The sequence below is a fragment of the Muscardinus avellanarius genome (genome assembly GCF_963383645.1).
Source record: "Muscardinus avellanarius genome assembly, chromosome: 10".
Taxonomy (NCBI): Eukaryota; Metazoa; Chordata; class Mammalia; order Rodentia; family Gliridae; genus Muscardinus; species Muscardinus avellanarius.
The window spans coordinates 12,126,413-12,154,282 of NC_137796.1; the positions used below are offsets into that span (position 1 = coordinate 12,126,413).

At 47.4% G+C, this 27,870-nt stretch overlaps 1 protein-coding gene across 5 annotated transcripts in view; it reads left to right on the forward strand.

The window, feature by feature from the left end:
• WDR59 (WD repeat domain 59) overlaps positions 1 to 27,870 on the forward strand; it is a gene marked incomplete at both ends in the record, with an annotated part of 81,437 nt that overhangs the window by 33,112 nt on the left and 20,455 nt on the right. For all 5 annotated transcript variants that reach the window (XM_080702049.1, XM_080702051.1, XM_080702050.1 and 2 more), the window contains 11 exons: positions 3,440 to 3,556; positions 5,482 to 5,559; positions 7,422 to 7,578; positions 11,503 to 11,582; positions 13,402 to 13,534; positions 13,658 to 13,782; positions 14,752 to 14,916; positions 16,931 to 17,026; positions 17,193 to 17,349; positions 19,980 to 20,049; positions 24,292 to 24,445. In XM_080702049.1, the coding sequence (XP_080558175.1) occupies positions 3,440 to 3,556; positions 5,482 to 5,559; positions 7,422 to 7,578; positions 11,503 to 11,582; positions 13,402 to 13,534; positions 13,658 to 13,782; positions 14,752 to 14,916; positions 16,931 to 17,026; positions 17,193 to 17,349; positions 19,980 to 20,049; positions 24,292 to 24,445 (1,332 nt within the window). The remainder of the gene's footprint in view (positions 1 to 3,439; positions 3,557 to 5,481; positions 5,560 to 7,421; positions 7,579 to 11,502; positions 11,583 to 13,401; positions 13,535 to 13,657; positions 13,783 to 14,751; positions 14,917 to 16,930; positions 17,027 to 17,192; positions 17,350 to 19,979; positions 20,050 to 24,291; positions 24,446 to 27,870) is intronic.

A 27,870-nucleotide genomic window follows, 5' to 3' on the forward strand; every position in this document is an offset into this window, starting at 1 on the left:
GTGAAATATTCTATATGTGTCCAAAAGGTCCATTTGGTTAATGGTGTTCTTTAGTTCTGAGACATCTTTACTGACCCTTTGTCTGGAAGATCGGTCTAGTATTGTGAGAGGTATGTTGAAGTCTCCCAGTATTATTGTGTTGGGATTTATGTGTGGCTTCATGTCACAAAGAGTTTGATTTATGAAAGTAGCTGCCCCTACGTTTGGGGCATAGATGTTGATTATTGTTATTTCCTCTTGCTGGACTATTCCTTTTACCAGTAAAATGTGACCTTCTTTGTCTCTTCTAATAAGTTTGGGTTTGAAGTCTAACTTGTCTGATATCATAGTTGCTACTCCTGCTTGTCTTCGAGTACCATTAGCATGGATTACCTTGCTCCAGCCCTTTACCTTGAGTTTGTTCCTATCTTTACTTGTGAGGTGTGTTTCTTGTAAGCAGCAGATGGATGGATTCTGGCTTTTAATCCATTTTGCCACTTTATGTCTTTTTATTGGGGAGTTGAGGCCGTTTACATTTAGTGTGATTATAGAGAGATAATTTTTAATTCCCAACATGTTAAGATCTTATTTCTGTTTGAGATACTGTTTATTCTTCTTTGCTTAGTTGTCCGCTGGATGGGAATTCTTGTTTCTTTGGTTCTGGCGTGAATTACCCATTTCCTCTTTGCAGTTAATCTCCTTGAGTATTTTCTCTAGCGCTGGTTTTGAAGACATAAATTCCTTCAGTTGCTGTTTGTCATGGAAGCTTCTTATTTCCCCATCTAATTTGATGGATAGTTTTGCTGGGTAGTAAATTTTTGGCTGGAAGTTGTTTTCTTTCAGAGTTTGGAATATGTTACTCCAAGCCCTTCTGGCTTTCATAACTTGGTTTGGGAAGTCTGGAGTGATTCTAATTGGTTTGCCTCTGTATGTCACATGGCCTTTTGTTTTTGTTGCCTTTAAGATTCTCTCCTTGGCTTCCACATTAGTCATTTTGACAATTATGTGGCGTGGGGATCCTCTTCTCTGATCCTGTCTAAAGGGAGTTCTATAAGTTTCCTGGACCTTTGTATCGACCTCTTGCTCTATGTTTGGAAAATTTTCCGCTATTACTTCCTTGAAGAGATTGTTGATCCCTTTGGTTTCACCTTCTTTTCCCTCCTCTATTCCAATTATTCTTAGGTTAGCTCTCTTGAAATGGGCCCATATTTCTTCAATGTCAGATTCCTGCTGTCGGGTTTTTTTTTCTAAATTAGAAACTATGCGTTCATTTTTAGCATGATCATCTTCAAGAAGCGAGATTCTATTCTCCATGTGGTCTAATCTGTTGTTTATACTTTGAATTGAGGCCTTTACTTCATTAATTGCATCCTTTATCTCTTTTTGACTCTCTCTAAATTCTTTTCGAAAGTCCTCTATTATTTCTAAAGTTATTTTCCTAATTTGATCTTCTAGAGATCTTTGGGTTTCTGTGTTATCAGATTCTGATGTTGTGGTGTTGTTGGCATTCACTGCTCCATTGTTATTTCTCTTTCCCATGATTTTGGAAGTTTGTGCCTTCTCTGGGTTCTTCCCTGAGTCACTACGAGTTCACTTAAGATGCTCTGGATCTCTAGTCTATGGTATCTCAGTCACCACTACTCCTTTACTGTGTTGTATCACAAAGTCTCAGACCCAGGGAGTCAATCAAGGCTGCTTAGACCGTGGGGGGTGCCAAGTTGGGCGTTCTCCAGTGGGGAGTTGTGACTATGGTATGATATCTCTGCCACTGCCACTCCCCCACTGGGCTGCACTGCTAAAATCTCCGACCCAGGGAGACTATCTGCGCAAGTCCCTGGGAGTGCAGTACTGGGATTTCTCCCCTAGGGGCCGCAATTTGACTCACGGTTGTTGAGTGCGCTGATGGAGCTGTAGTGAACTCGGTGGATTCGCTGCTGCCGCCACTGGCAATATGGCACCACTGCCACGCCTTCGGCCGTGATGCGGCGTATTTCTTCTCTGGTTTTGAACTCTGCTCTGAATCCTTGCCAGTTGTGCTGCGCCCAGCCCTTGGGAGCTTTAGATGTTCCCTGCACCAACAAAACTGCTGACTGCCGCCCAGCTGTTCAGCACCTGCTCACCTCGGCTCGCTGTCCACCCCTCCTCTCAGGCGCCTGGTGGCTGGTTGAGTGGGTTGGTCTAGGGCCGTCCGGTGAACTCGCCGCTGCCGCCAGCAGTAAGACGCTGCTTCTGCATCCTAGGCCGCGAGGCCAGAGTACCTCCTCTCTGGATTTGAGCTCTGTTTTGAGTCTCCCTCCTCTCTGGAGCCTGGTGTTGCTAGGGGAGATGTAGGCCGCGCCGCTCCGGCCGTTCTGCGCCGCGGCTCTGGCTGCTCCGCACCACGGTTCTGGCTGCTCCGGCTGCTCCGGCCGCTCTGCACTGCGGCTCTGGCTGCTCTGCACCGTGGGTCTGGCCACTCCGGCCGCTCCGGCCGTTCCGCGACGTGGCTCTGGCTGCTCCGGCTGTTCTGGCCGCTCCGCTCCGGCTGCTCTGGCCGCTCCGCTCAGCTGTTCTGGCCACTCTGCTCCAGCTGCTCCGGCCGCTCCACTCCGCGGCTCCGGCCACTCCGCGCCGCCGCTCCAGCCAATCTGCGCTGCAGCTCTGACTGCTCCGGCTGTTCTGGCCGCTCCGCTCGGCTGCTCTGGCTGCTCTGCTCAGCTGCTCGGAACCGCGACTCCAGCTGCTCTGTACCGCGGGTCTGGCCACTCTGGCCGCTCCGGCTGTTCCGCGCCGCGGCTCTGGCTGCTCCAGCTGCTCAGGCCACTCCGCTCCGCGGCTCCCCCCAATCCGCGCTGCGGCTCTGGCCGCTCCGGCTGCTCAGGCCGCTCTGCGCCGCGCGGGCGCAGCACTTCGGGCTGGTTTTTTTCCGGTGTCTTGTTTTTCCAGCCCTTTTTTCTCTGTCTCTTGTATTTACCGTTTTTATTTCTTTGCTGTGGTGTTTTCTGGCTCTGAAAGGCGCTGGTTTTGAGGTAGTAGAGTTGGATTGTTAGCGGGACTTGTAAGTGCCGCTTTCCTCCGTCGCCATCTTCCCGGAAGTTCCAAATTTTTCTGGCTTTAGAATCTTGAGGAGTCTTGAACTTATTCATGTTTCACAGGCACTGGAATGTAGTTCCGAACATCTGTGGAGCCGGAGAGACCCTGGGGAAACCAGAGCCGAGACGGGCTCCCCTACAGGCTTGTGAAGCCACTTCTAGGAACTCAAGCAGTACACACTGTCAATATAAGAGAAATTTGCCCTCAGCTTCTGGCAGAGGAAAAAAAAAAGCTGTTTTTATTGATTTGTTTGGCTTAAGCAAAGAAAGTGGCATTTCTGAGGGGCAGAGACAGTATTTGGCAATATTTCTGTGTCCCCCTTTAGTGCCCGGCAGACCATCACACGGTAGATTCTCATTGAGTTCTTTCCAAATTGACTGCCTTGTAGAAACCCAGCACGGCAGTGGAATATCTTGCAGCTCACCTCTCCAAAATCCATGGCCTGGACTGGCACCCAGACAGCGAGCACATTCTGGCGACCTCCAGTCAAGACAACTCTGTCAAGGTGAGTGGCGCCCCCGGGGCGGCTGGAGGAGCTGTCAGGAGGTGTACACGCCGGCACGTTGGTGAGGGTGCTGCGTTATGGGCACAAGTGCCTTTTGGGAAGCGGAGCAATAGGCTGGTTGTAGTGGCCAGCCAGGGTGATACGGTAGAATTCAATAGTGCTCATAGAATTTGTTCAAACACTTTCCTTAACCTCTGTGAAAAGAAATCAGAGACAAAAGCATTTAGGAAGTCAAAGAAGTTGGTTGCCAAGAAGATACACGGCCTCTGCAACTTGGTGAGGCCCTGTTTCAGAATACAAAATTAAAAGGGCTGGAGTATAGCTGGAAGTAGAATGCCCCTGGGTTCCATCCCTAGTACCAAAAAAAAAAGGTGCAAGGCAGTCAGATATACACAGAGAGCTAGACGTAAAGGAGAGAAGCCTGCTAGGTTAAAAGGTTACCAAGCACGATCAGTCTGTCCGTGGTGGAAAACAGCAGTTTTCTCCTATGATCATAATCTGCAGGAGTTACGACAACTGAGACATGAGCGTTGCTAAAGTGCAGTAACTTTTCTGGGCATTCTCCCTAGCAAGACCTGCAGGAAATGCTAAGATTCTATGTGTTCTAGTGACCCGGTTTTTTTTGGTTTACCCCTGAGGACCACATTCCTTCTTTGTCTTTTCTCACTGTGACCTGTGCTGTGCACCCGTGATCAGAACAGCGGCAGCGCAGGGTCCCTAAGAATAGGGATTTGAGCTGGGCATGGTGGCGCACACTTGTAATTTCAATATTGGGAGGCAGCAGCAGGAGGATCGCAGGTTTAGGACCAACCTCAGCAACTTAGCGAGGACCTCCCTGCAACTTAGTGAAATCTTGTTTCCAAATAACAAAACAAAATAGGGCTGGGGGTATAGCTCAGAGGTATAATGCTCCTGGGTTCAATCCCCAGTACCACCAAAAAAAAAAAAAAAAAAAAAGAATTTGACCACAGAAATTGGTTTAGCAATTTTGTGATTCAGCATCATTAATTAATTAATGCGTTATTATATTTACAAAGCTATGCACGGTGCCTTTTTGGTGTGGTTAGCAAAAATAGAATCACGCATAAGTGATTCTAGTTAATTTCTATTTTGAGGTGTATAAATCTAGGGTTCAAGTTTTTTTTCCTGTTGTCATCGTTTCCTCCTCCTCCTCCTCCTTCTTCACTGTACTGGGGATTCAGTTCAGGGCCTGTACATACTAGGCAAGTGCTCTACCACTGAGCTACATTGCCGGCCCTTTTTTATTTATTTTGAGGCAGAGTCTCCCTAAGTTGCCCGGGCAGACCTCCAACCCGTGATCCTCCTAAGTGGCTACAGTTACAGGCATGCGCCACTGTGCTTGATTGCCGTTTACTTTTATGTGCTAGAAGTGGCATGTTTGTTTGTTTTTATTTTGTTAGTCGCACGTTGGAGTTTTTGTCCCACATCCCCATCAGCTTATCTACCAAGTTCAGGAGCCAAAAACCATCTTATTCTACATTTCAAAAAGGATTAACAGCTTCTGCTCTATGGTGGTTATGAAGATTAAATAGGATTAAGAAACTTTAAAGTTTTACGTATACTCCTGAAGAGCAGTAAGTAGGGCATGTCAGCTATTGGTATTAAATTACTTGCATTGCGTAAAAGTAACACAGGATCAAGACCTGTCATTTTTACCTTTCGCTCCAAAGGCCTTTCGCAGGCATCTGACAGCCATCTGTCTTGATTGGCAGTCCTCGAGAAGTCCTCGTGAAGTCCAGGAATTCTCCTGTAGTGTTCATTAATGTGAAAGAGGATTCTTTTTGTCTTTCACAGTAGCATGGTTATGGGGGCGGAACTAAAAATACACTACTGGGATGTTTCTTGGGAGAATTCAGAGTTTTTCAAGTGGCACTTATTTCACAAATCATCTTGCTTTCTTCTAGTTCTGGGATTACCGACAGCCTCGGAAATACCTCAACATTCTCCCTTGCCAGGTGCCCGTGTGGAAGGCCAGATACACGGTGAGTGAGACGCCCCGCCCCGCTAGGAAGCCGCCTCTTGGTGCTCCCGATGCAAAGGGTCAGGGGACATTTTCTTTTTTATGAAACAGTTTTCTCTTACCGTGTTGCTTTGTGGATACAGCAAATGTGGCATAAATGCTGTTAACCTCTTAGAGATTTCCTCTTGGAACATTGGATGTTCCGCATTAGCATTGCTGACCATAGCACACCTGTGAACCCAGTACATAGGAGACTGAGACAAGAGGATCGCAGGTTCTCTGCCAGCCCCAGCAACTTAGTGAGTTCCTGTTTCAAAGTAAAAAATAAAAATTAAAAACAAAATAAGACTGGGGGTATAGCTCAGAGGTAGGATGTCCCTGGATTCAATATCTAGTACCACCAAAAAAAAAAAAAAAAAAAAAAGGAATTGCGGACCACAGCGCCACAGTGAAGCTGGGCGGTCTGAAGGTGTTCGCTGGGGCGGAGCAGCAGGTGAAGGGCGGAGTGGAGGGTCGAGGGTCTGGCAGCCAGTGAACTGCGGAGGGAAGGACTCTGGCTTTCGAATCCGAGGCCTCTTTGGGGCCCAGCACTGCCATTTAGTGTTCATGCGCCCTCGAGCAGCCGCCTGGTTTTGAGCAAATAACCCCTTCCCTGTACACTGTGAAGAATAATTTTTACTATGTTCCTTTTTGTTATTATGAAAGAATACACCATTTTAACATGGACGGTTTGGTGGCACTTGGTACATCCACAGTCTGCCTTCCTTTTCAAATGTACGTGAATGTGCTCTACGAGTCAGAGAAGCAGCACCCGGGGCGGTGGTCGCCAGCCCACCCTGCGTGTCCCGTGGCCACCTCGATCAGAGTCGATGCTGCTGGGCAGAGTTAATGTTTTCTTTTACTGTCACTTTGAAAGCAAGCACAGGCGTGAATAAAGCTACCTTTATACAGTAGGCTGTCACTGTGGGGCGTCGTGGAGCCGAGAAGATAAACTGGGTGTTAAGTTTCTTTTTTATCTGGGATCACTTGCCAAGAAATCAGGCACTCTTCTCAGGGTCCGACTTTTCTAGATTAATATGTTTGCTTTAAAAAGTAAACATAAAAGTGTAGGAGTGTGATGGGGGAGTGAAGATAAATAAATGTGCTCTTATTCCTTTAATAACAGAGTCCATTATCGACCAAATGGGCTCCTTATCTTCCTAGCAGCTTGGGCATTGCGCGATGAAGTGGATCGGTCCTGAGGTTACCGAGTTTCCCTTGGAGTGGACGTCGCCCTGGGCCAGCGGGGAGGTGGTGCACCGTGTGGATGGCATGCCTCCGGCTCTCTACATGTTTTGTTGCTCCAAGGGCTTTCCCAGGCACCCTTGCCTCATCCGTTTTTTATTTTTTGGTGTTGGGGATTGATCTCAGGGGCCTTCAATCCCAGCCCCATTTGATTTTTTATTTGGAAACAGTTTCACTAAGTTGCAGAGGGCCTCACTAAGTTGCTGAGGCTTGGAGCCCGAGCTCCTCCAGGCTCAGCCTCCCAAGTACTGGGATTACAGATGTGGGCAGCCATGCCCAGCACACGCTCATTTTTGAGAAGGAACTCATGGAGAGTAGCTAGGATGGGAAACGCCAGTCACAGACATTTGCTCGTTGTAGGACTTTTCACAGTTCTTCTGCAAGTATCCGGCTCGGCTGTACTTCTCACTTGCCACAGTCCCTTCCCTAAGCAGAGGAGGCTTGATGTGAGACCTAGTGGTATTTGGGGATGTTTTCCCCAGACAGGTGGGGGCCTTCTGTCATCTTAATTTATTTTAGTTAGGAAGAATTCCAACTCTGGAAACTGGGACGTGGCTGCTTCTCCCTGGAATAGCGACGACTTTCCCTTTCTTGCTGCAGCCATTCAGCAATGGATTAGTGACGGTGATGGTTCCCCAGCTGCGGCGGGAGAACAGCCTTCTCCTGTGGAATGTCTTTGACTTGAACGCCCCGGTCCACACCTTTGTGGGGCACGACGACGTGGTGCTGGAGTTCCAGTGGAGGAGACAGAAGGAAGGTGGGTGGGAAAGGTCCGCCTGGCCTCCCAGAGTGAGCTCACAGGGCCTCTGGATCATCCTCTTAATTTTGTTTATCTTCAGCATCTCCTTTGGTTCCAGAAACACTAGGCTTCCTGGTCTTTATGCTACAAATTGTGTGCATGGCTCTTGGCTTCCAATTTTATAACAGAGAACAGATGATCTACTTTTCTTCCAGTCTGGCAGGGAAGGATTGACCTGCGGTTATGGATTGAAATTTTTTTTTTTATTTTACAGTATTGGGGATGGAACCCAGGGGCATTCTACCTCCAAGCTATACCCCCAGCCCTATTTTTGCTTCTTTATTTTGAAACGGGGTCTCACTGAGTTGCAAAGGGCCTCACTAAATAGTAGCTGGGGCTGTCCGTGAACCGCGATCCTCCTGTCTCAGCCTCCCAAATGCTGGGATTACAAGCGTGTGCCGCCACACCTGGCTGAAATATATATATATATATATATATATATATATATATTTTTTTTTTTTTTTTTTTTTTTTTTTTTTTTTTTTTTTTTTGCGGTAACGGGGATTAAACTCGGGGGCATTCTACCTTTTTTTTCCTTTTCTTTTTCTTGCGGGTCTGGGGATGGAACCTAGGGGCATTTGATCTCTGAGCTACACCCTCTGCCCTATTTTTTATTCTTTTATTTTGAAACCGGGTCTCACTGAGTTGCAGAGGGCCTCACTAAGTAGCTGAGGCTGTCCGCGAACCGCGATCCTCAGGTGTCAGCCTCCCGAATGCTGGGATTAAAAGCGTGCGCCACCACGCCCGGCGGCATTCTACCTTTGACATACACCCCCAGCCCTATTTTTTTATTCTTAGTCTTGAAACAGGGTCTCAAGTAGCTGAGGCCGGCAGTGAACCTGTGATCTTCCTGTCTCAGCCTCCCGACTACTGGTATCGCAATCATACTTTACCACACCCAGCTGAAATAATTTTTAGCAACCCAATTTTAGTTATCTATACTCAAATTTTTTTTTTCCTTTTTGGTGGTCCTGGGGATTAAATAAACTCAAGGGCATTCTACCTCCAAGCTACACCCCTAGCCCTTTTTTATTTGTTTTGTTTTGAAATAGGGTCTTGCAAAGATTACTGAGACTCTCAGGAAGTTGCTGGAGCTGGTCCTGAGCCTGCAATCCTCCTGAATCAGCCTCCCGTGTCCTGAGTTTGCAGGTGTGTGCCACCACACCTGGTTGTACCTATATCATCTTTAAGCTAGTGGGGGAGTTGTGTAAATTAGAACCATCTAGCTAATAGTGAAATTTTGGTTATAGTCACAGCCTATAGTTTGTGGTGTTGTTGTTTTTAATCACTTGAGCTGGGTGGAGAGAAACAGGCCTGTAGTCCTAGTTTTTAGGCGGTTGGAGGCCAACCTCAGCAATTTGACAAGGCCCTGTTTCAAAATAAAAGCTAAAATAGGGCAGGGGGTATATCTCAGAGGTAGAAGGCCCCTGGGTTCACCCCCCAGGACCACCCCCACATGTTTATTTGGTGTTGTAAAGTCTAGAAAATTACATAGAACATGTATAGTTTAATAATTATGAAGTTAAAAAAAAGTCTGTGTAAATCCCACCACGGTCAAGAAAGAACAAGGCCAGAACCCTCGGAGCTTCCTGACCAGTCTTCCTTTCCGCGGGGTGTTACCAGCTCAGTACTTAGGACAGCAGTTCCTAGCTTCGTCTTTTATGGTTTCACTACCTATTTATGAATTTGTAAAAATAGGTTTGCTGTTTTTTTAACCTTTTATAAAATTAATTATCCTGTGTTTAGTCTCACATTTTACTTTTCCCAACATGATGTTGCTCTGATTTCCTTTTGTGGCCGTGCGTTCTCAGTGTTTATTGGATTGTGGTTTGATTCCGATTTCGCTGTGAGGAAGGACCTCTCAAAGGTGGGAAGAGAATCAGGTCCTGTGGCCAAGGGCAAAGGCTGCTGCACGAAGGAAGCAGAGTGCAGAGCGCAGGAGGAAAGCTCTTAATGAACAAAAAGGAAGCCATTAAGAGAGGCGTTCCCAAGCAGACTGGGGCAAGAAGCCAGGTCTCAGGGCAGCCTAAGAGAGACCACAGGACCCAGCTCTGTTATCTTCAAAGGCAAGGAGCGCAGAATGCGCGGTCGGCAGAGCCTGCTGCCCTGTGTTTGAAGGCGGGGGAGGATGCAGGGCTTCGCGGGAAAGCAAGGGCCTGGGCCGAGTGGTTCAGAAGGTGCCGACAGACGATCTGAGTCGGTAAAGCATGCCGGCATACCTGCCCCTCAGTCAGGAGCACGCAGAGAGGCCAGATTGATGACCGTGAACATGAGCTGGACAGGGGAACGCCAGCTGGTTCAGGATAGTTGCTATCTTGTTAGCATGCTTAAGGTGGAGTGAAATTTTTTTTGTGTGTGTGGTACTGGGGATGAAGCCCAGAGGCATTCTATCTCCAAGTGACACCCCGAGCCCAATTTTTTGGTGGTACTGGGGGTGGAACCCAGAGGCTTTCTACTTCCGGGCTATACTCCCAGACCCATTTTATACTTTATTTGGAAACAGGGTCTCACTAAGTTGCTGAGAGCCTCACTAAGTAGCTGAGGCTGGCTTCGAACCTGCGCGATCCACCTGTCTCAGCCTCCCAAGCGCGGGGATTACAAGCGTGCGCCACCACGCCCGGCCCAATTTTTTATTCTTTATTTGGAAACAGGGTCTCACTGAGTTACAAAGGGCCTCACTAAGTAGCTGAGGCTGTCCACGAACTGCGATCCTCCTGTCTTAGCCTCCCAAGCGCTGGGATTATAAGTGCACCACCACAACCGGCCCTGGAGTGAGGGTTTTTTTGTTTGTTTGTTTGTTTTCTTTGGTGGTACTGGGGTTCCTGGAAAACTTTCTACCTCTGGGCTATACTCCCAGACCTATTTTATACATATCTATTTTTTATTTGGAAACAGGGTCTTTTAAGCCAGCGTGGCTGGCTTCGAACCTGCGCAATCCTCCTGTCTCCGCCTCCCAAGGGCAGGGATTATAAGCGTGCGCCACCATGCCCAGCCCTGGAGTGAATTTTTGATCGAGGGTGATGACACAGAGAAAGAAATGTTAAAGGGGACGACAACTGGACCTTGTCTCATCATGTTGCCCGGGACAGATCGTGTTCTCTGTTGCCTGAGTTTTCCCATCCATGAAATGAGGGAACGGGATAGAATTATTTCTAAATTTTGGACTCTCTTTAGATGACTGCAAAGGAGATTCTAGATGGTGCATAATTACATCCTGATCTCTCATAAAGCACACTGAACTTCCTAGAATAATTTCCATTTGACTAGACCTGATAAGTGAAAATATGATCCAATCAGTGAAGAAGATTAAAGGCCGGTTATTCACTTTATAAAGAGATGCATCATTTTTACCAAAAAAACCCCTTTTGAACAGTAAGATGCCACTATGCATTTAAAACAATTCATTTTTGCCAAAAATGTATTCGCCCCCAGCTCTTTGGGAGCATATAAAAGGAGGAACGTTTGCAGCGGTGAAGTTGAGTGTGACGTAAAGCTTCAGCATCGTTCTCCACCTCCTCATTCGCCAGCTGTTATTCCACTTCATTTAAGTTTCTGCTCAGACCGGACTTCCCCAGGGAGTCCTGTCTAAAATAGCTCTCCATCGGTCTCTCTTTTTATCCCGTTACTCCTGTGCCACTTACCACTCTGCCAGACATTACAGTCCGTATTTATTTGCTTGTCTTTTCACCATTGAATGTGATATCCATAGAGATTATTTTATTCACGCTATTATCCTGGTGCCTAAAACAGTACTTGGCATAGAGAAAATGTTTGGTAAGTTTATGTTGGAAGTACGTCCTTAGCAATGAGTGAATCTTGTTCCATTGTGACCTGTCGTCAAGTCCAGAAGAATTGTTAGGATTCTCTTTTGGTCATTTCTAGGGTCCAAGGACTACCAGCTGGTCACCTGGTCCCGGGATCAGACCTTGAGGATGTGGCGGGTGGATTTCCAGATGCAGAGGGTATGTATGCAATGCTTTTGTGCAAGAATATAGCTGGATACACTAGAAACTTAGCCAGAAACACAAGATGCAGTGTCTGTGGAAGTTAGCAGATACGTGGTAGATTCTCAGCGGGTATGGCGGTTGGGTGAGTGGTTTGTATGTGCCACACTGACTCTGAGGTGTGTAAGAGCCACAGTCTTTAGGACCAAGAGGCTCTAAGCATCTTTCTTTTCTCATTGTGGTGTGAGATGAGCAGTTGGCGTGCGGGCTTCGTTTCGTTCTCTTCTCGTAGGGCTAAGAAGCCAGCCCTGTACGTTGCCTGTGTAGACCCCTTTCATTCATCAGCAACACCTCTTCTGGGAAGCTCTTCCCAGTATTTTTCTTCCTATATGATATTCCTTTCTTACATAAACCACAGTGGTAGCTGGTGTGAACTGCTGTCACGACCCTTGCTCTGCTCCGCCGCATGTCAGGGCTGTCTGTCTTCTCGTTTGGTAGCTGAATCCCTGGGTGGCGAGATATGTATCCGCAGATATTGCATCCCCCACAGCGCTTGGCACACAGCCTGTGGGAAACGCTGAGTAAAATTTGTAATACTGGCCGGGCATGTGGCGCACGCCTGTCATCCCGGTACTTGGGAGGCTGTCAAAGGAAGATCGCAGGCTTGACGACAGCCTCAGCAAGGAGGGGGCTCTCATCAACCTAGCCAGACCCTGTTTCCAAGCAAAAACCCAAATTGGGCTGAGAGTGTAGCTCAGAGGTAAAATGACTCTGGGTTCAATCTCAGTATCACACACACACACACACACACAAAAGGAAAAAAATTATAATACTGATTAAAGTCTCTCTCGAGCATTTTGGCTAAGTCTCCTCACTAAACTGCCTTTTCAGCTGATTTCTCCAAAATGTATTATATGCTCCACATGCTTTGAGGTTTTGATGTTTTGCTCATGAGTTAACTGAGTAACTCCATTAAGTCTCAAAATTTAATTTTTCTGAGCCCCGCATAAACTCTGAATGTGATGGACAGTGTCTGGAGTAGAGTGATGCCGCCGATGGTGGTCCAGGCCTGCGCTGATCACATCAGTTCTTGTTTCACACATCTCTGTCCTTGGTGATTCCCTTTTTTTTTTTTTTTTTTTTTTTTTGGTGGTACTGGGGTTCCTGGAAGCCCTTCTATCTCCGGGCTACACTCCCAGACCTATTTTTACATTTTTATTTGGAAACAGGGTCTCCTAAGCCAGCATGCGCGGCTAGCTTCAAACCTGCGCGATCCTCCTGTCTCCGCCTCCCAAGCGCGGGGATGACAAGCGTGCGCCACCACGCCCGGCCCGGTGATTCCCATTTTTAAGTCAGAATTCTGTTTTGAAAGTTGGGCATGGTGGTACATGCTTGTTATCTCAGTGCTTGGGAGGCTGAGACAAGAGGATCGCAGGTTCAAGGTCAGCCTCAGCTACCTAGTGAGACCTTGTTTCAAAGTAAAGAGGAAAAAATAGGGCTGGGAGTATAGCTCAAGGTAGAATGCCCCTGAGTGCCAGCCCCAGTACTGAAAAAAAAAAATCTTTTTATGTGTGGTACTAGGGATTGAACCCAGGGGCATTCTGCTTCTGAGCTACACTCCCAGCCCTGTTTTATTTTTATTTTGAAACAGGGTTGATGGTAGTCTCACTAAGTGGCCAAGGCTGGCTTTGAACTTGGAATCTTCCTGTCTCAGCCTCCCCAGTACTGGGGTTCCAGGTGTGCACCCCCACACCTGGCCAAGTCAGGACTCTTTAGCCAGACACCCCGGCCGTTTCGGCTGCCCTCTCTAGCCCTGTATCTTTATCCTTTGTTGCAGCTCTGTGCCAATGACATATTGGACGGTGTTGATGACTTCATCGAGAGCATATCTCTTCTGCCAGAACCAGAGAAGACCCTGCATACCCAAGACACAGACCTCCAGCCCAACTCCAGCCACGGGGAGGAAGAAGGTAACACGGCACAGTGGTGTCCCGAGGAGGGGCCCCTCGGCGCGCTTCCGAGTTGTACAGCAGAGACCCCAGGACTGACTAATTCTCCGGAATGTTTCCAACATTGACCATCTTTCCTGCCAGCCTTAAAGGAAGACCCCCCGAGCAGTCTCCTGGAAGAGAAGAAATCAGATCAGCTGGGCCTGCCTCAGACTCTGCAGCAGGAGTTCTCCCTGATCAATGTGCAGATCCGGAACGTCAGCGTGGAGGTCAGTCACGGTTCACGGGGGCACCTGCTTACTGGTGCCGCTTGTGGGAGGGGGTTGTTGTGGCTGTGATTTGGGCTACACTCCCAGACCTATTTTTTATTTTCATTTGGAAACAGCCTCTCTGGCTTCGAACCAGCGCGATCCTCCTGACTCCACCTCTCAAGTGGGGGATTACAAGCGTGCGCCACCACGCCCGGTGAAACTTTTTTTTTTTTTTTTTGGTGGTTCAGGGGCATTCTACTTCCAAGCTATACTTGTTAGTCCTATTTTTTATTCTATATTTTGAAACAGGGTCTCACTGAGTTGCAGAGGGTCTCACTAAGTAGTAGCTGGGCTGTCTTCACAGTCCTCCTGTCTCAGCCTCCCAAATGCTGGAATTCCAAGCGTGCACCCCCATGTCCAGCTTCGCCTCATGATATTATGACTTTCCTCTGTTCAGGGTAGAAATCAGATCCGTGGCGAAACTTTTTAAGTGAAAATATTTGCATTTTTTGAATCAGCACTAAACTTTCAATATCTTTTTTTTGGTATTGGGGATGGAACCCAAGGGCATTCTACCTCTGAGCTACACCCCCAGTCCTTTTTTTTATTCTTTATTTTGAAACAGGATCTCACTGAGTTGTAAAGGCCCTCACTAAGTAGCTGAGGCTGGCCTCGAACCGCAATCCTCCCGTCTCAGTCTCCAAACGTGTGCCATCACGCCCGGCTTTCAGGATCTCTTTGGAAAATAAATTGTAGATTCTTCCCTTTTACCCAGTTTCCAAGAACGCGGAACGTTCCGATAGTTTGTTTAAAGGGATTTGCATCTTGCTCAGAGTATAAGTCAGTGTTCGAATGTTTCCTGAGCGTGGGCCAAACCTGGGTTCAGGGCCAGCATTGCAAGTTAAATAAATAAAAATGTAAAAGTCCATTCGCATCTGCAGACCCTTCGCGGTCTGCCTCCTGCTCAGCCGCGGGTTTGTCTTGCAGATGGATGCCGCTGACAGGAGCTGCACGGTGTCCGTGCACTGCAGCAACCACCGAGTCAAGGTGCTGGTGAAGTTCCCGGCGCAGTACCCCAACAACGCTGCCCCTTCCTTCCAGTTCATCAACCCCACGACCATCACATCCACCATGAAAGCCAAGCTGCTGAAGGTGGGGCTCTGGGCTCCCGAGTTCTTGTTTTGTAAGACAAGCCCAGCTTGCTCGTATACATTAGCGTCCGCTGAGTCGGGAAGTCGAGTGGAGACTCTGAGATAAGGTTTGGGCGTGTTTGTTCCTTCACTCTGTGTCCTGAGCAGTATAGCTACTGCGTTGGCCTTTGCTTTGTGTAGACATTAGAAAAGTGGCTTTTTCATCTTTTTTTGGGAGATGGATACCTTTGGGAAGTCTAATGAAAACTATGGGTCCTTCTTTAGAAAAATTTGCACAAATCTTGCATATAATTTCAGAAACACTGCATATAAGTGTATGAATTACATCTAATCTGCTCACAGATCTCATTAAGCTATGCATTAATACTAGGTTAAGAGCCCTGTAGCAAAATTTTATCTACCTAGAAATAGGCAAGATGTATTCTGAAGCTAAAAGATATTTGGTAAGCCAGGCATGGTGGTGCACACCTGTAATCCCAGTGCTTGGGAGGCTGAGACAGAAGGATGTCACTTTTGAGGACAGCCTCAGCAATTTAGTGAGACTCTCAGCAACCTAGTAAGACCTTGTTTCGAAACAAAACAAAAAATAAAAAGGACTGAGGGTATAGCTCAGTTGTTAGAATGCCCGAGTTCAATCCCCAGTAACACACACGCACACGTACACACACACACACACACACACATACACACAAACACATATACACACAAACACACACGCACACACACACACACACACACACACACACACACACGCTCACTCTATTTGATAATTAAGGAAAAATCTTCTTAGTTATTAAAAACAACCGATCCATCCCATGCAGGGAGCCAGTGTTTCCCTGGAGCTCGGCGTGGTGTCTGGGGGAGCTCTGCCTGCGCTTGGGTTTCAGTCCTACAGGGTCCGACGCCCGATGTGCCGTTTCATGGGGGGCTAATCAGAGAAAGCCCGTGTGCCAGGCGACGACGGACTTTCAGTTTGAGCGGTGTCACAAGTGAGGAGACCGAAGTGTCCTCACAGCCGAGCCAGCCTCGGTGTCGTTTGTCTGTTGCCCATTTTGGATCGTACGCACTCGATTGTCCCATTCTGTCCTGGTCTTGCATGGAACCAGAAAATTTTCAAGATTCAAACTTAGGGATCCCCGAAATGCTAATTATTCTGAGTTTTATGGTGCTTGACATTTTAAACTTGGACTCTGAGTATTTCAGCACCTAGTTTAGACATACGAAAAAAAAAAGATTTTTATTGATAGGATTGGAAATTTCCTTTAAAGGTGTAATTCTGTGCTGTCCAATAGAAATACTATGTAAGCTGTGTGTAATTCCAAATTTTCCAGTAGCCATACTATAAAGATTAAAATAAAAAGCAGGTAAGTTAATTTTAATAGTATTTTAATTTAGCCCAGCACATTCAAAATACTGTCATATCAACATATATAAAATTATGGATATTTTATTCTGTTTTTCTGAACCAGGTGTTCAGCATTGGCTGTGAATTTTACTCTTAGAGCCCCTCGGTTTGCTCCTGGCACATTTCAAGTGCTTCATAGCCCTGTGTGGGGGCCTGGCGCATCCGCTCATCTGGCATTATCTTAAAATGTTAAGGTTTATCATTTTAATGAATGAAAAGAAATACATTGTAATCTTTACTCAAAAGAATTCTGTTCCCCTGACATCCATCTCAGCACTTTCCCGTGCAATCAGTTGGTATTACTTCCAATCTGCTGAGATTTCTTATGAAGGGGCTGGGGTCAGGGAGACAGAAGGATCGGAATTCACTAGAAAGCAAGCACGGTTGTTCTGTCCCTGGGTCGTGCCCTCCCTTCACCGGTGCGTGTCTGCCCTGGCTGAGGGAAGGATCTCTGTAGGCTTGAGGATCGAGTCCCTCCCAGGAGCCTCTGTAGGCAGATGGAGAGCCGGCCAGCCCCGTCCTGCCAAGCTCGGCTCCCGTGCCGCGCGCCTCCTCCTGCTGTGCAGACGGGAACCCGTGCGCTTCGTGACCGTGTTTTGGCCTTTTCTAGATCCTGAAGGACACGTCCCTGCAAAAAGTGAAGCGGAACCAGAGCTGCCTGGAGCCCTGCCTGCGCCAGCTCGTCTCCTGCCTCGAGTCTTTTGTGGTGGGGAACGTGAAGTTGTTAAACCAGCCTGTCCCTGGGGTCTGGTTTCATCTCGTCTCCCTAAAATCCTGGGTTCCCTGAGTTTGTAGTCTCGCCCCCCTGTCTTGTAAATGAGCCTTATGACAGGTGGTTGGTTTTTAGTTTGTTGATGTTTTTGAAATTTCAGAACCAAGAAGACAGTGCCTCCAGCAACCCGTTTGCGCTCCCCAACCCCGTCACTCCGCCGTTACCGACGTTCGCGCGGGTGAGCACAGCCTACGGGTCCTACCAGGACGCCAACGTCCCCTTTCCTAGGACTTCCGGGGCCAGGTTCTGTGGAGCAGGTTGGTCCCTCTGGTTCTCTGAATCTGCATTTCCAGAGTTGAGCCGGCATGTCTCCTAGTCTGCGTAACAACTTCATCAGGAAAAGTGTCTTACGAGCCGGGCGTGGTGGCGCACGCCTGTAATCCCAGCACTCGGGAGGCTGAGACCGGAGGATCGCGGACAGCCTCAGCTAGTGAGGCCCTCTGCAACTCAGTGAGACCCGGTTTCAAAATAAAGAATAAGAAAAGTAGGGCAGGGGGTGTAGCTCGGAGGTCGAATGCCCCTGGGTTCCATCCCCAGACCCGCGAAAGAAAAGAAAGAGAGAGAGTGTCTTGTGCCTGGCATGCTGGTGCACACTTGTAATCCCAGTCACTGGGGAGCTGATTCGGGAGGCTCACAGGTTAGAAGCAGCCTCAGCAACTTGGTGAGACCATCTCTAACTTAGTGAGACCTTGTTCCCAAATAAAAGAATAAAATAGGTCTGGAGGTATATCTCGGAGATAAAATGCCCCTGAGTTCCATCCTTAGTGCCACACACACAAAAAAATATATAGTGTCTTTGTTTTTATTTTTTGAAAACTCAACAGGATGTTTCTTCTTTTTTGGGGGGTGGTACTGGGGATTGAACTCAGGCACATTCTGCCTCTGAGCTACACCCTCGGCCTCAGCCTTTTTTAAATTTTTTTTTTTTTTTTTTTTTAGGTACTGGGGATGGAACCCATGAGGATTCTACCTTTGAGCTATACCCCTAGCCCTATTTTTTATTCTTTATTTTGAAACAGGGTCTCACTGAGTTGCAAAGGGCCTCACTAAGTACCTAAGGCTGTCTGTGAATCACAATCCTCCTGTCTTGGCCTCCCAAATGCTGGGATTACAAGCGTGTGCCACCATGTCTGGCTCTTTTTTTAATTTAAAAACAAGGTCTCACTAAGTTGCTGAGAGCCTCACTAAATTGCTGAGACTGGCCTTGAACCTGCAGTCCTCCTGTCTCAGCCTCCTAAGTACACCTGGCTTCAACGGATCATTTGCAGTGCATTGTATGGTGTAAGGCCACATTGTTTTCTGTGAGCATGCCCTAAAAGTGGTCACTAGAATTTGAGTCTTAATTTTTTTCATTCTCTTTTTTTTTTTTTTTTTTGGTGGTATTGAGGGTGGAACCCAGAGGCTTTCTACCTCCAGACTATACTCCCAGACCTATTTTATATTTTATTTTGAAACAGGGTCTCACTAAGTTGCTGAAAGCCTCACTAAGTAGCTGAGGCTGGCTTCGAACCTGCGCGATCCTCCTGTCTCAGCCTCCCAAGCACGGGGATTACAAGCGTGCGCCACCACGCCCGGCTTAATTTTTTTCATTCTGATAGGCTTGGTTTTTAGTCTGCTCAGAGCCCCATTTCTTTTGCGTATATGTGATATTAGGTATTGAGCCCAGGGGCATTCCACCTCTAAGCTACACCCCCCTTTTATTTTGAAATGGTCTCACTAGGTTGATGAGAAAGAATCTTACTACTTGCTGAGGTTGTCCTCAAACCTGGAATCCTTGTGTCTTCGCCTTCTAAGTACTGGAGTTACAAGCATCTACCACCACACACAGCAGAGTCCCAATTCTTTTTTTCTTTATGATATGGGGGATTGAACCCAGGGTCATTCTACCACTGAGTTACAGCCTCATCCCTATTTTATTATTATTTTTTATGTTTACATTTTTTTACTTGTGTTATTGGGGATTTAACCCAGGGGCATTTTACCTCCGAGCTACACACCCAGCCCTGTTTTATTTTTTATTTGGAAACAGCATCTTGCTGAGTTGATACGAACCTCACTGAGTTGCCGAGGCTGGTTTCAAACCTGCAGTCCTCCTGTTTTAGCTGTCCAAGTTCTAGGATTACAGGTGTGCATCACCATGCCAAGTTTATTTTATTTTGTTTTTTTATAATGCTGGGGATTTCACCCAGGGGCATTCTACCTCCAAGCTACATCTCCAGCCCTATTGTTTAGGGTCCCACTAAGCTGTGGAGGGCCTTAGCAAGTAGCTGAGGCTGGCTCTGAACCCAGATCCTCCCGTCTCGGCTTCCCAAGTACTGGGATTACAAGTGTGCACCACCACACCTGGCTTATTTTATTTTTTAGCTTGAAACAGTCTCACTGTGTTGCTGAGGGCTTCACTAATTGCTGACCTCCAATCTGTGATCCTCCTGTCTCAGCTTCCCAACTTCTGGGATTACAGGTGTGCACCACCAGGCCTGGCTTTATTTTTTATTTTGAAACAGAGTATCACTAAGTTTCTGAGGGCATTACTAAATTCCTGAGGCTGGCCGCAATCCTCCTGTCCCAGCCTCCAAAGTACTTGGATTACAGATGTGTCCCACCAGGCCTGGCTCAGAGTCCGATTCTTAAGGACAATATGCCCCCTAGTAGAACTGTGTAAAGGACCTGTGAAGACTCATCTAATCCACATAGATCCCCTCTTCCCTGGATCCTCAGAGTCTTACCTTCCTTCCTAGTAAGGGTCACTGTAGCCATGCAGTTTATGAAAATGTATCTTAGCCTTCAGGTACATTGAAGCAGAAGAGAGATTTGCCCAGTCCGCCTCGGCATCTCCCGCATCCAGCTCCTTGGCACTGATGTGCACATGTGCCGTTCCCTTCTTTAGGTTACCTGGTGTATTTCACAAGGCCCATGACGATGCATCGAGCCGTGTCTCCAACAGAACCTACTCCCAGGTGAGTCTAGAGACGTGGAGGAGTCTGCATCCATGTGGCCAGAAGCAGGCAGAGATCTAGGAAGGACCCCTGAGTCTTGTCCTTGGACAGTTTTAGTTCTTAAGTAAACTGCCGCTGTAAGATTCAGTCAAGCAGATCATGATGGCCCATGCCTGTAATTCCAGTATTTAGAAAGAGGCTGAGATAGAAGGATTGTAGGTTTGAGGCCAGCCTCAGCAATGTAGTGAGACCCTATTTCAAAATAAGTAAAATAAGGCTAGGGGTGTAGCTCAGAGGCAGAATGTCCTTAGAGTCGATCCTCTGTCTGTCTGTCTGTCTGTCTCTTTCTCTCCCTCTCCCCCCCCCTCACTCACACACACACACACACACACACACACACACACACACACACACACATACAGACACACGCACGCACGCACACACACACTCATTCAAGAAAGATTGAGCCAGGCATGGTGGCGCACACTTATAATCTCAGTACTTAGGAGACTGAGACAGGAAAGATCGAAGGTTTGTGGCCTACCTTGGCTACTTAGTGAGGCCTCTGCAACTTAGTGAGACCGTGTTTCAAAATAAAGAAAAAATAATAGGGCTGGGATGTAGTTCAGAGGTAGAATTCCCCTGGATTCAATCCCAAGTACTGAAAAGAAAGAAAGAAGGAAAGAAAGAGACTCATTAAATTGCAGAGAAACAGAGATTTTTGCTGCAAGGTTATTACCGAATCACGTGAAGAAATAGCTTGATAAAAATTCTTTTTAAATGTGCTTTTCCTCCTTTTGCTAAGGTGTTACTTTATTATCACTTATTTGAATTGTTATGTAATTTAATATTCAATCAAACTGAAAAAAGTCATCCAACTGGAAAAACGTCATCTGTAGTTCTACAACACTGATAGCCATGTCTGACATTGCCAAGATAGCTTTCATCTTAAAAATTATATAAGGAGCACGTTGGAAAAGCAATGTGGAAGTTTTTTGTTAAAATAAGAAAGCGCAGCCGGGCGTGGTGGGCACGCTTATAATCCCCACGCTTGGGAGGCGGAGACAGGAGGATGGCGCAGGTTCAAAGCCAGCCGTGCTGGCTTAAAAGACCCTGTTTCCAAATAAAATATAAAATAGGTCTGGGAGTGTAGCCCGGAGGTAGAAAGGTTTCCAGGAACCCCGGTACCACACACACACACACACACACACACACACACACGCACACACACACGCACACACGCGCGCCTTCTTTCTCTTTCCAGGGAGACGCTCAGTCATTGGCAGGCTGTGGCCATGCCACCCCCATCGTTTTTCTGTGTTTTTTGGACAGCAAATCCAGTGTAGCAGGTAGGGTATGGACCGCGTTGCCAGGCTGCCCAGGCCGCCTGCGGCCCTGTCACTCTGTGGCTGTGGGAGCTTCCTGAACCTGCTTTCGTTTCTTCAACAGTGTCAGGGAGATGTTAAACTAGTAAGTCCCTTTAAAGGCATCGAAAACACTGTCCGGCGCCTGGGGAGCGCGGGGGCAGGTTTCCTGCTATGACCACTGTGGGGTTTTTTTCTTTTGCAGTACTGGGGACGGATCCAGGAGCATTCTACCTCTAAGCTATACCCCCAGCCCTATTTTTCATTCTTTATTTTGAAACAGGGTCTCACTGAGTTGTAAAGGGCCTCACTAAGTAGCTGAGGCCATCCTCAAACCATGATCCTCCTGTCTCAGCCTCCCAAATGCTGGGATTCCAAGTGTACGCCACCACGCCCAGCTTGACCACTGTTTTTAAACTTTAAGGTTATGTATTAGACTTCTGGTTCTGTGATGTTGTGACTGAGACTGGAAACTTTCCTTTTACAAACACCTGGATGTATTGGATACTGTCATGAGCTGTAGCCAGAGCTAGCAAGAGTGACTGGCTGCAGTGCGAGCCACCCCCGAGACTGGCAGGGAGCCTGGCTCTGGGCCACGCGGCAGGTGAGCTCTTGGCCACAGGAGCCGGGGACCAAGTGGCCAGGGGCCCGCGCTGCACCAGACCAGATTCCTTATTGGAAGGAAGGGTTGGACTAGAAAACAGTCACCTGCTTTCACGGGGAAACAAGGAGTATCTGTATCTAGACTTTGGATCAGATGTCCTGGGGAGGACATTTTTCAGCAGTCCTTATTGAAGCATAATCAACAGTACACAGCTCGAAGTGTGCTGGCTGGGTGAGCAACACGCAGATCAAGAGACAGCGCGGTGTCTGTCACCCCTGAGGCTCCCAGCGCTTCTCTAGCTTCTCGTAGCCTGAAAGGAACCACTGTCCTGATGTCTGTCACCCAGATCCGTTTGTCTGTCCTTAGATGTTACTCAAGTAGAATCGTGCAGCATGAACTCCTGAATGGCTTTGTGTCTGGATTACTCTGCTCACCTAATGTTATTGAAGGGACCCACGTGACTCCTGTGTCAAGAATTGCATCGCATGAATAGCAGGGGCTCTTTATTTCTCTACTGATGGACATTTGGCTTATTTCCAGTTGGAGCTATTATGAGTAAACCTAGATATCCATGTCCTTTTATGGATATCTTTTTATGGATATTATTAATTTCTCTTCTGTTCCGTACCCGGTGAGGAGAATTGCTGACCCCTAGGAGAGGTGTGTATTTAATTTTATTAGAAATTACTAAAAACATTTGTGGCTGGTGGTCGTGCTTCCCCTCGTCAGCGTGGTCCGAGCGCCCATTCATCTTCCCGACCTCAGTGGTTGTGGTGGGTGTGAAGGGTTGTCTCCTGTTTGGGGTTTGCGTTTCCATGGTGACGGTTGTGCGTTCCTTGGCCATCGGGCTTCCTTTGAGATGTGCCTGTTGAAGTATCGCGCACTTCTCTGGATGGCGTTTCTGGTTTATCTGTGGCAGTTACCTATTTCAGTTGCAAATCCTTTGCTGGACGTGCGTATTAATTTTCTCCTAGTCTGTGGCTTGTCTTTCTTCCTCCTTAATGATTTTTCAAAGAATAGCAGTTTCCTATTTTGGCACTGTCCAGTTTATCACTTTTTAATTTTATGGGTAGTGATTTTTGTGTTGTGCTCAGAAAAATCGCCTGCTTCGAGGTCACAAAAATATCCCCCCTGCATTTTCTTTGGAAACCTTTTTTTGATTTTCAATTCCTTATTTAAGGTTGTGATCCATCTCTGATTTTGGGGTATGGCACGAGGTAAGGGTCAGTTTGTTTTCTCCAGTAGAGATACACAGTCGTTCTGGCAGCATTTTAAAAAGATTTCCCGTCTTTATTGAAATTGTATTGATAATTTTGGTGAAAACCAGATGGTGATACATCTGGTCTGCTCCTGGATTCTCTTTTTTCCCCTCTGCTCTATTTCTCTCTCCTTCCACCAACACTACACTCATAATATAGCTTTGTACGTTTTCACTTGACAGTGGAAGTTCTCTAATTTTATCGTTTTTGTTTATAATTTTATGTCCACTGTTAACGGCCTTTTTATATTCTTTTAAAATTATAAAATCAGCTTAGTTTCTACAAACACGCCTGCTTCTATTTCGATTGGATTGCATTGACCCCACAGATGAGCGTAGGGAACACAGGGGTCACGCGGTGCGGGCCCCCTCATCCACGGGCACGGGTATTTCTCCTCTGTTGTGTGTCTCTTTAACTTCTCTCAGCAGTATTTTATATTTTCAGTTCATGTTTTTATATTAAGTTTGTCCCTGAGTATTTGCTGTATTGTAAAGGACATTTTTTAGAAGCTTGTTTTTCAAATACTTGTTTCTAATGTGTAGGAATACAGTACCTTTATGTATTTTTGGTGGTACTGAGGATTGAACCCAGGAGGACTCTGCCTTTGAGCTGTACCACATCCCTGTTATATTTTTTTATTTTGAATCAAAGTCTCACTAAGTTGCAGAGGGCCTCAGTAGTTTGACGAGGCTGTCCTCAAACCTGCGATCCTCCTGTCTCAGCCTCCCAAGTACCAGGATTACAGGTGTGCACCACCACCTCTGGCTTAGGGCACACTTTTCTAGGTTAACCTTGAATCTAAGTTCACCTTTGAGTTCTAGTAGTTCGTAGATTCCTTTGAACTTTTTGTGTTTACCATCATGGAGACATTCTGCGTGCTTCTGCTGACGCAGCGTCTTTCCGTTCTCCAGCTTTTACTTGGTTCTTTTTTCGGAGTTTCCTCTTTCTTCCCGTGTCTTTTCCTCTTGGTTTCATCAAGTTCTAAGAATATCCCTACTTAGAGGCACGTATGGGTCATTTTTGTTTACAATCGCAGATCTCTCTCCGCCTTGTCTGCCTATCACACGGGCTTGATTGCGCCAATGAAGATCCGCACAGAGGCCCCCGGGAACCTTCGTCTGTACAGCGGGAGCCCCACGCGCAGCGAGAAGGAGCAGGTCTCCGTCAGCTCCTTCTACTACAAGGAGCGGGTAAGCGCCAGCCCTGCCTTCCAGCCCCTTCTCCTGGATCCCTGCTGGGTTCCCTGGGGCCGCACAGCGGCTGACCTAGCGGTCCCTGGTCCCTCGATAGGCTCACTCTCGTCATTAGTGTCTTCAAGGAGGACCGCGGTCTGTTCCTTTCGTTTGGTTTTGGCGCTGGGAGTTGGGGCGGGGTGTTCCATGCCCTTCGCACCCCGTTGAACCCTGTGCTTGTAACCTCTGCTCGCCGAGCTGGTCCCATGGTGCCGTTGGAGTAGCACAGCTTCAGCGCCCTCGGTATTTTGAAGTTTGTCCACACGTTAAGGGGTGCTTCTGAAGACTTGGGATCTTGACGGACTCCACAGCTGTGAGGACTTGAAAGTCATTCTCTAAAAGGTTTATACTTTTGCTAAGAATATATTTAAGTACCCACTTGAATGGATCAGTTTATACAAAATCACCTGAATTTGCCCTTGCATTCTGGGGCTCTTAAGGAGCCTGTTGTCCTGAAAGTAGTTACCACGGGCCAGCGGCAGCGTAGCGAACGTAGGGACGGTGCTTTCCCGCCGAGAGCCTGGCGTGAGCGGGCCGTAGCTGCTGCCCTGAGCGCCCACTGGGCTCCTGCACGTGCTCGGTCTTTAGAAAGGCTGTCCTGTTCATAACTAAATTTTTTAAGTTTAATTGTTTTAAATCAAAACAACAACGACAGTTTCTATCAGGTACTAGAATGTCTTCACATTATAGGCGTGTGGTGCACACCTATAATCCCAGTACTTGGGAGGCTTAGATGGGTTGCAGGTTCCAGGCCAGCTTCGGCAACTTAGCGAGACCCTGTTTCAAAGTCAAAAAGAAAGAGGGCTGGGATCGTAGCTCAGAAGTAGAATGCTCCCGAGTTCATTCCCTAGTACTGAAACGGGTGTCTTCAGTGCAGTTGAGGTGTCGGCTCCCGTGGGTACGCTGACCAGTTCTGACGTTGCATGCTCTTAGGGTGCAGGTGACTGAATTGAATGGGAGCAGCTGGTGCCCGAGACTGGACCAGTCCTGAGCAAAGCCCTTCAGTCACATAGGGAGCGTCCCCCTCCCGGCCCACTCTCTGCGGTCCCCTTCTCGTCCTCAGGGAGTCCTGCCTTCCCGGCTGCCACAGACGTCCCTGGTATACTTTCCAAACTGTATCCTCCCCGAGTTCTTTAAATTAAAAAATGTAACTCTTTTTTTCTTTTTCTGCAAGCTAACAGGTAACCGGATAAATGATTTGATGAACTACATGGAACTAAGGCATTTCATTGCCACAAAAGCCAAATAAACCCCTGGTTGGAGGAACGCGAGAGCCTTCTTTAGCATTAGGCCGGCCGAGGCGATCTTTAACCGGGCGCTTCTCATCCCCCTTCAGCTCATTCACGTGCTCCCCCTGCTTGGGTTCAGGTCGGGCAGGAGAGATTGACTAGTACTTTTGGGTTTGTAGTAGTGCAAAGCCCACTCGTAGGTTCTAAGATACTTGTACGTAAAATACGTACAGAAAAGCCCACACATCCTAAGTGTATAGTTCAGTGAATTAACAGTCACTTGGGTCGTAGCCGGGCGTGGTGGCGCACGCTTGTAATCCCCACGCTTGGGAGGCTGAGACAGGAGGGTCGCACAGGTCCGAAGCCAGCCTCAGCTACTGAGTAACTTAGTGAGACCCTGTTTCCAAATAAAATAGGTCTGGGAATATAAAAAAAAAATACTGGGAGTATAAAAAAAAATACCAGAGATTAAAAAAAAAAAAAAAAGACCCTGGGTTTCACCCCCAGTACACCCCCCCACACACACACACAAAGAAAATAAGTCGCATGGGTCAAGAAATAGAACATTGTTAGACCCTCAGAAGCCCCGGGTAGGGGGATACGTTTTAATGGATGACACATAATTATTAGGGTAAATTGTTTGAAATTGCTGATATTAGACCATTTTTTTCATCTAAAATGCCATCTGGTTCAGCCCATTAATCTAAGAAAGCAAAGATGAATAAGTCAGTTATTTTCGTGATGAATTTGAAATGAGTTTCTCTCTCCTGTTCAGACAGGACGGGGGAGCGCATGGCAGCGATGGAGGCTACCGTGGCCTCTTGTGTAGACAAGCCTCGTCCTCCTCACGGAGGTCACTCCTCCTTGAGGAGTATTTTCTAGTCCTCAGGAGCTCGGATTCACCTGTCCAATGACACCACTTTATTACTTTTGTTCTGGAAAGATTTCCAGCTGGCTACATTTTTTACCGCATTTTTTTCATGCCCCCATGTTTCTCCTGTATGCTTGTATTCACACGGAGATCTCTGTTCCTGAGAGCTTTATGAGGGAGAATGGAGGCGGAGACTATGCGAGCCTCGGCGGGGTGGTGGCACGCGCCTGGAATCCCCGCTCCTCCGGAGACCCAGACCAGAGGGTGTCCAGGCCCACCCGGGCAGCAAGACGAGACCCCGTCTCAAACAAAAGCTTGCAGTAAAGCCTCGCAGTGTAGGAGTCACCAGGCGCTTTTGAGATCACAGAGATCTTTACAGAGCCATTTGGAAGCTATTATTTCTTCCTCTTGTGTTTTCAACCTGCTTTACTTCAATGACATGGTTCTGTTCACCCAGTGTTCTCCAGATGGAATTCCAGGGTTTGTTCCTAAAAACTTCAGAATGTGACAGACCTAAAAACCTATCACATCTCATAGGAAGTCAGAAAGCAGAGACGCTAGCATGAATAAATCTGGCAAGTAACCAGCTGTTAATAGCTGATGAAGGATTGTTTACTTCTACAATAAATCAGAAAGCCCAGAACTTAGGATGAACCATAGGCAGTGCCCGACAGACATTTTAAGAGAATCACTTCTGATCGCCACTCAGCATGGTGCCCTCCCAGCCCATGCTCAGGTGAAAACGCCTCCGGAGCGCCCTCCTTGGCTCAGTCCGCTCCTCTCCTCAGTTCTCCGGGACTTCCACTTCTCCCTAGCTCTGAACATACTCCTGCAGTTCCAGTGTCAAGACAGTTCAGCTATGAATTGGGTGGTCCCTGGTGGTACCTGCCTATAATGTGAGACAGGATCGCAGTTCGAGGGCAGTCTCAGCAACGTAGAGCAAGACTCAGCAACCTTAGTGAGACCCTGCTTCCAAGCAGAAAACAAAACGGGCTGGGCATGTAGCTCAGAGGTATGCCCCTGCTCTCAATCCCAGCACGCACATCCCACACACACAAACCCCCCACGACACACACACACACACACACACACACACACACACACACTTCCTTCCTTGCCCCCTCAGCCACACACACTGCCAAAATTGTGCATTGAACCTACCAAATAGCTTCTTCCCTGCTAGGAATGAGGGTGCGCTCTGTGCTGGCTCCTCTCACCTGTTCAGGGGAAAGTCATTTTCCTCGGTTTCTCTGCTCCCACTATGATCTGAGTCCTTGTTCAGT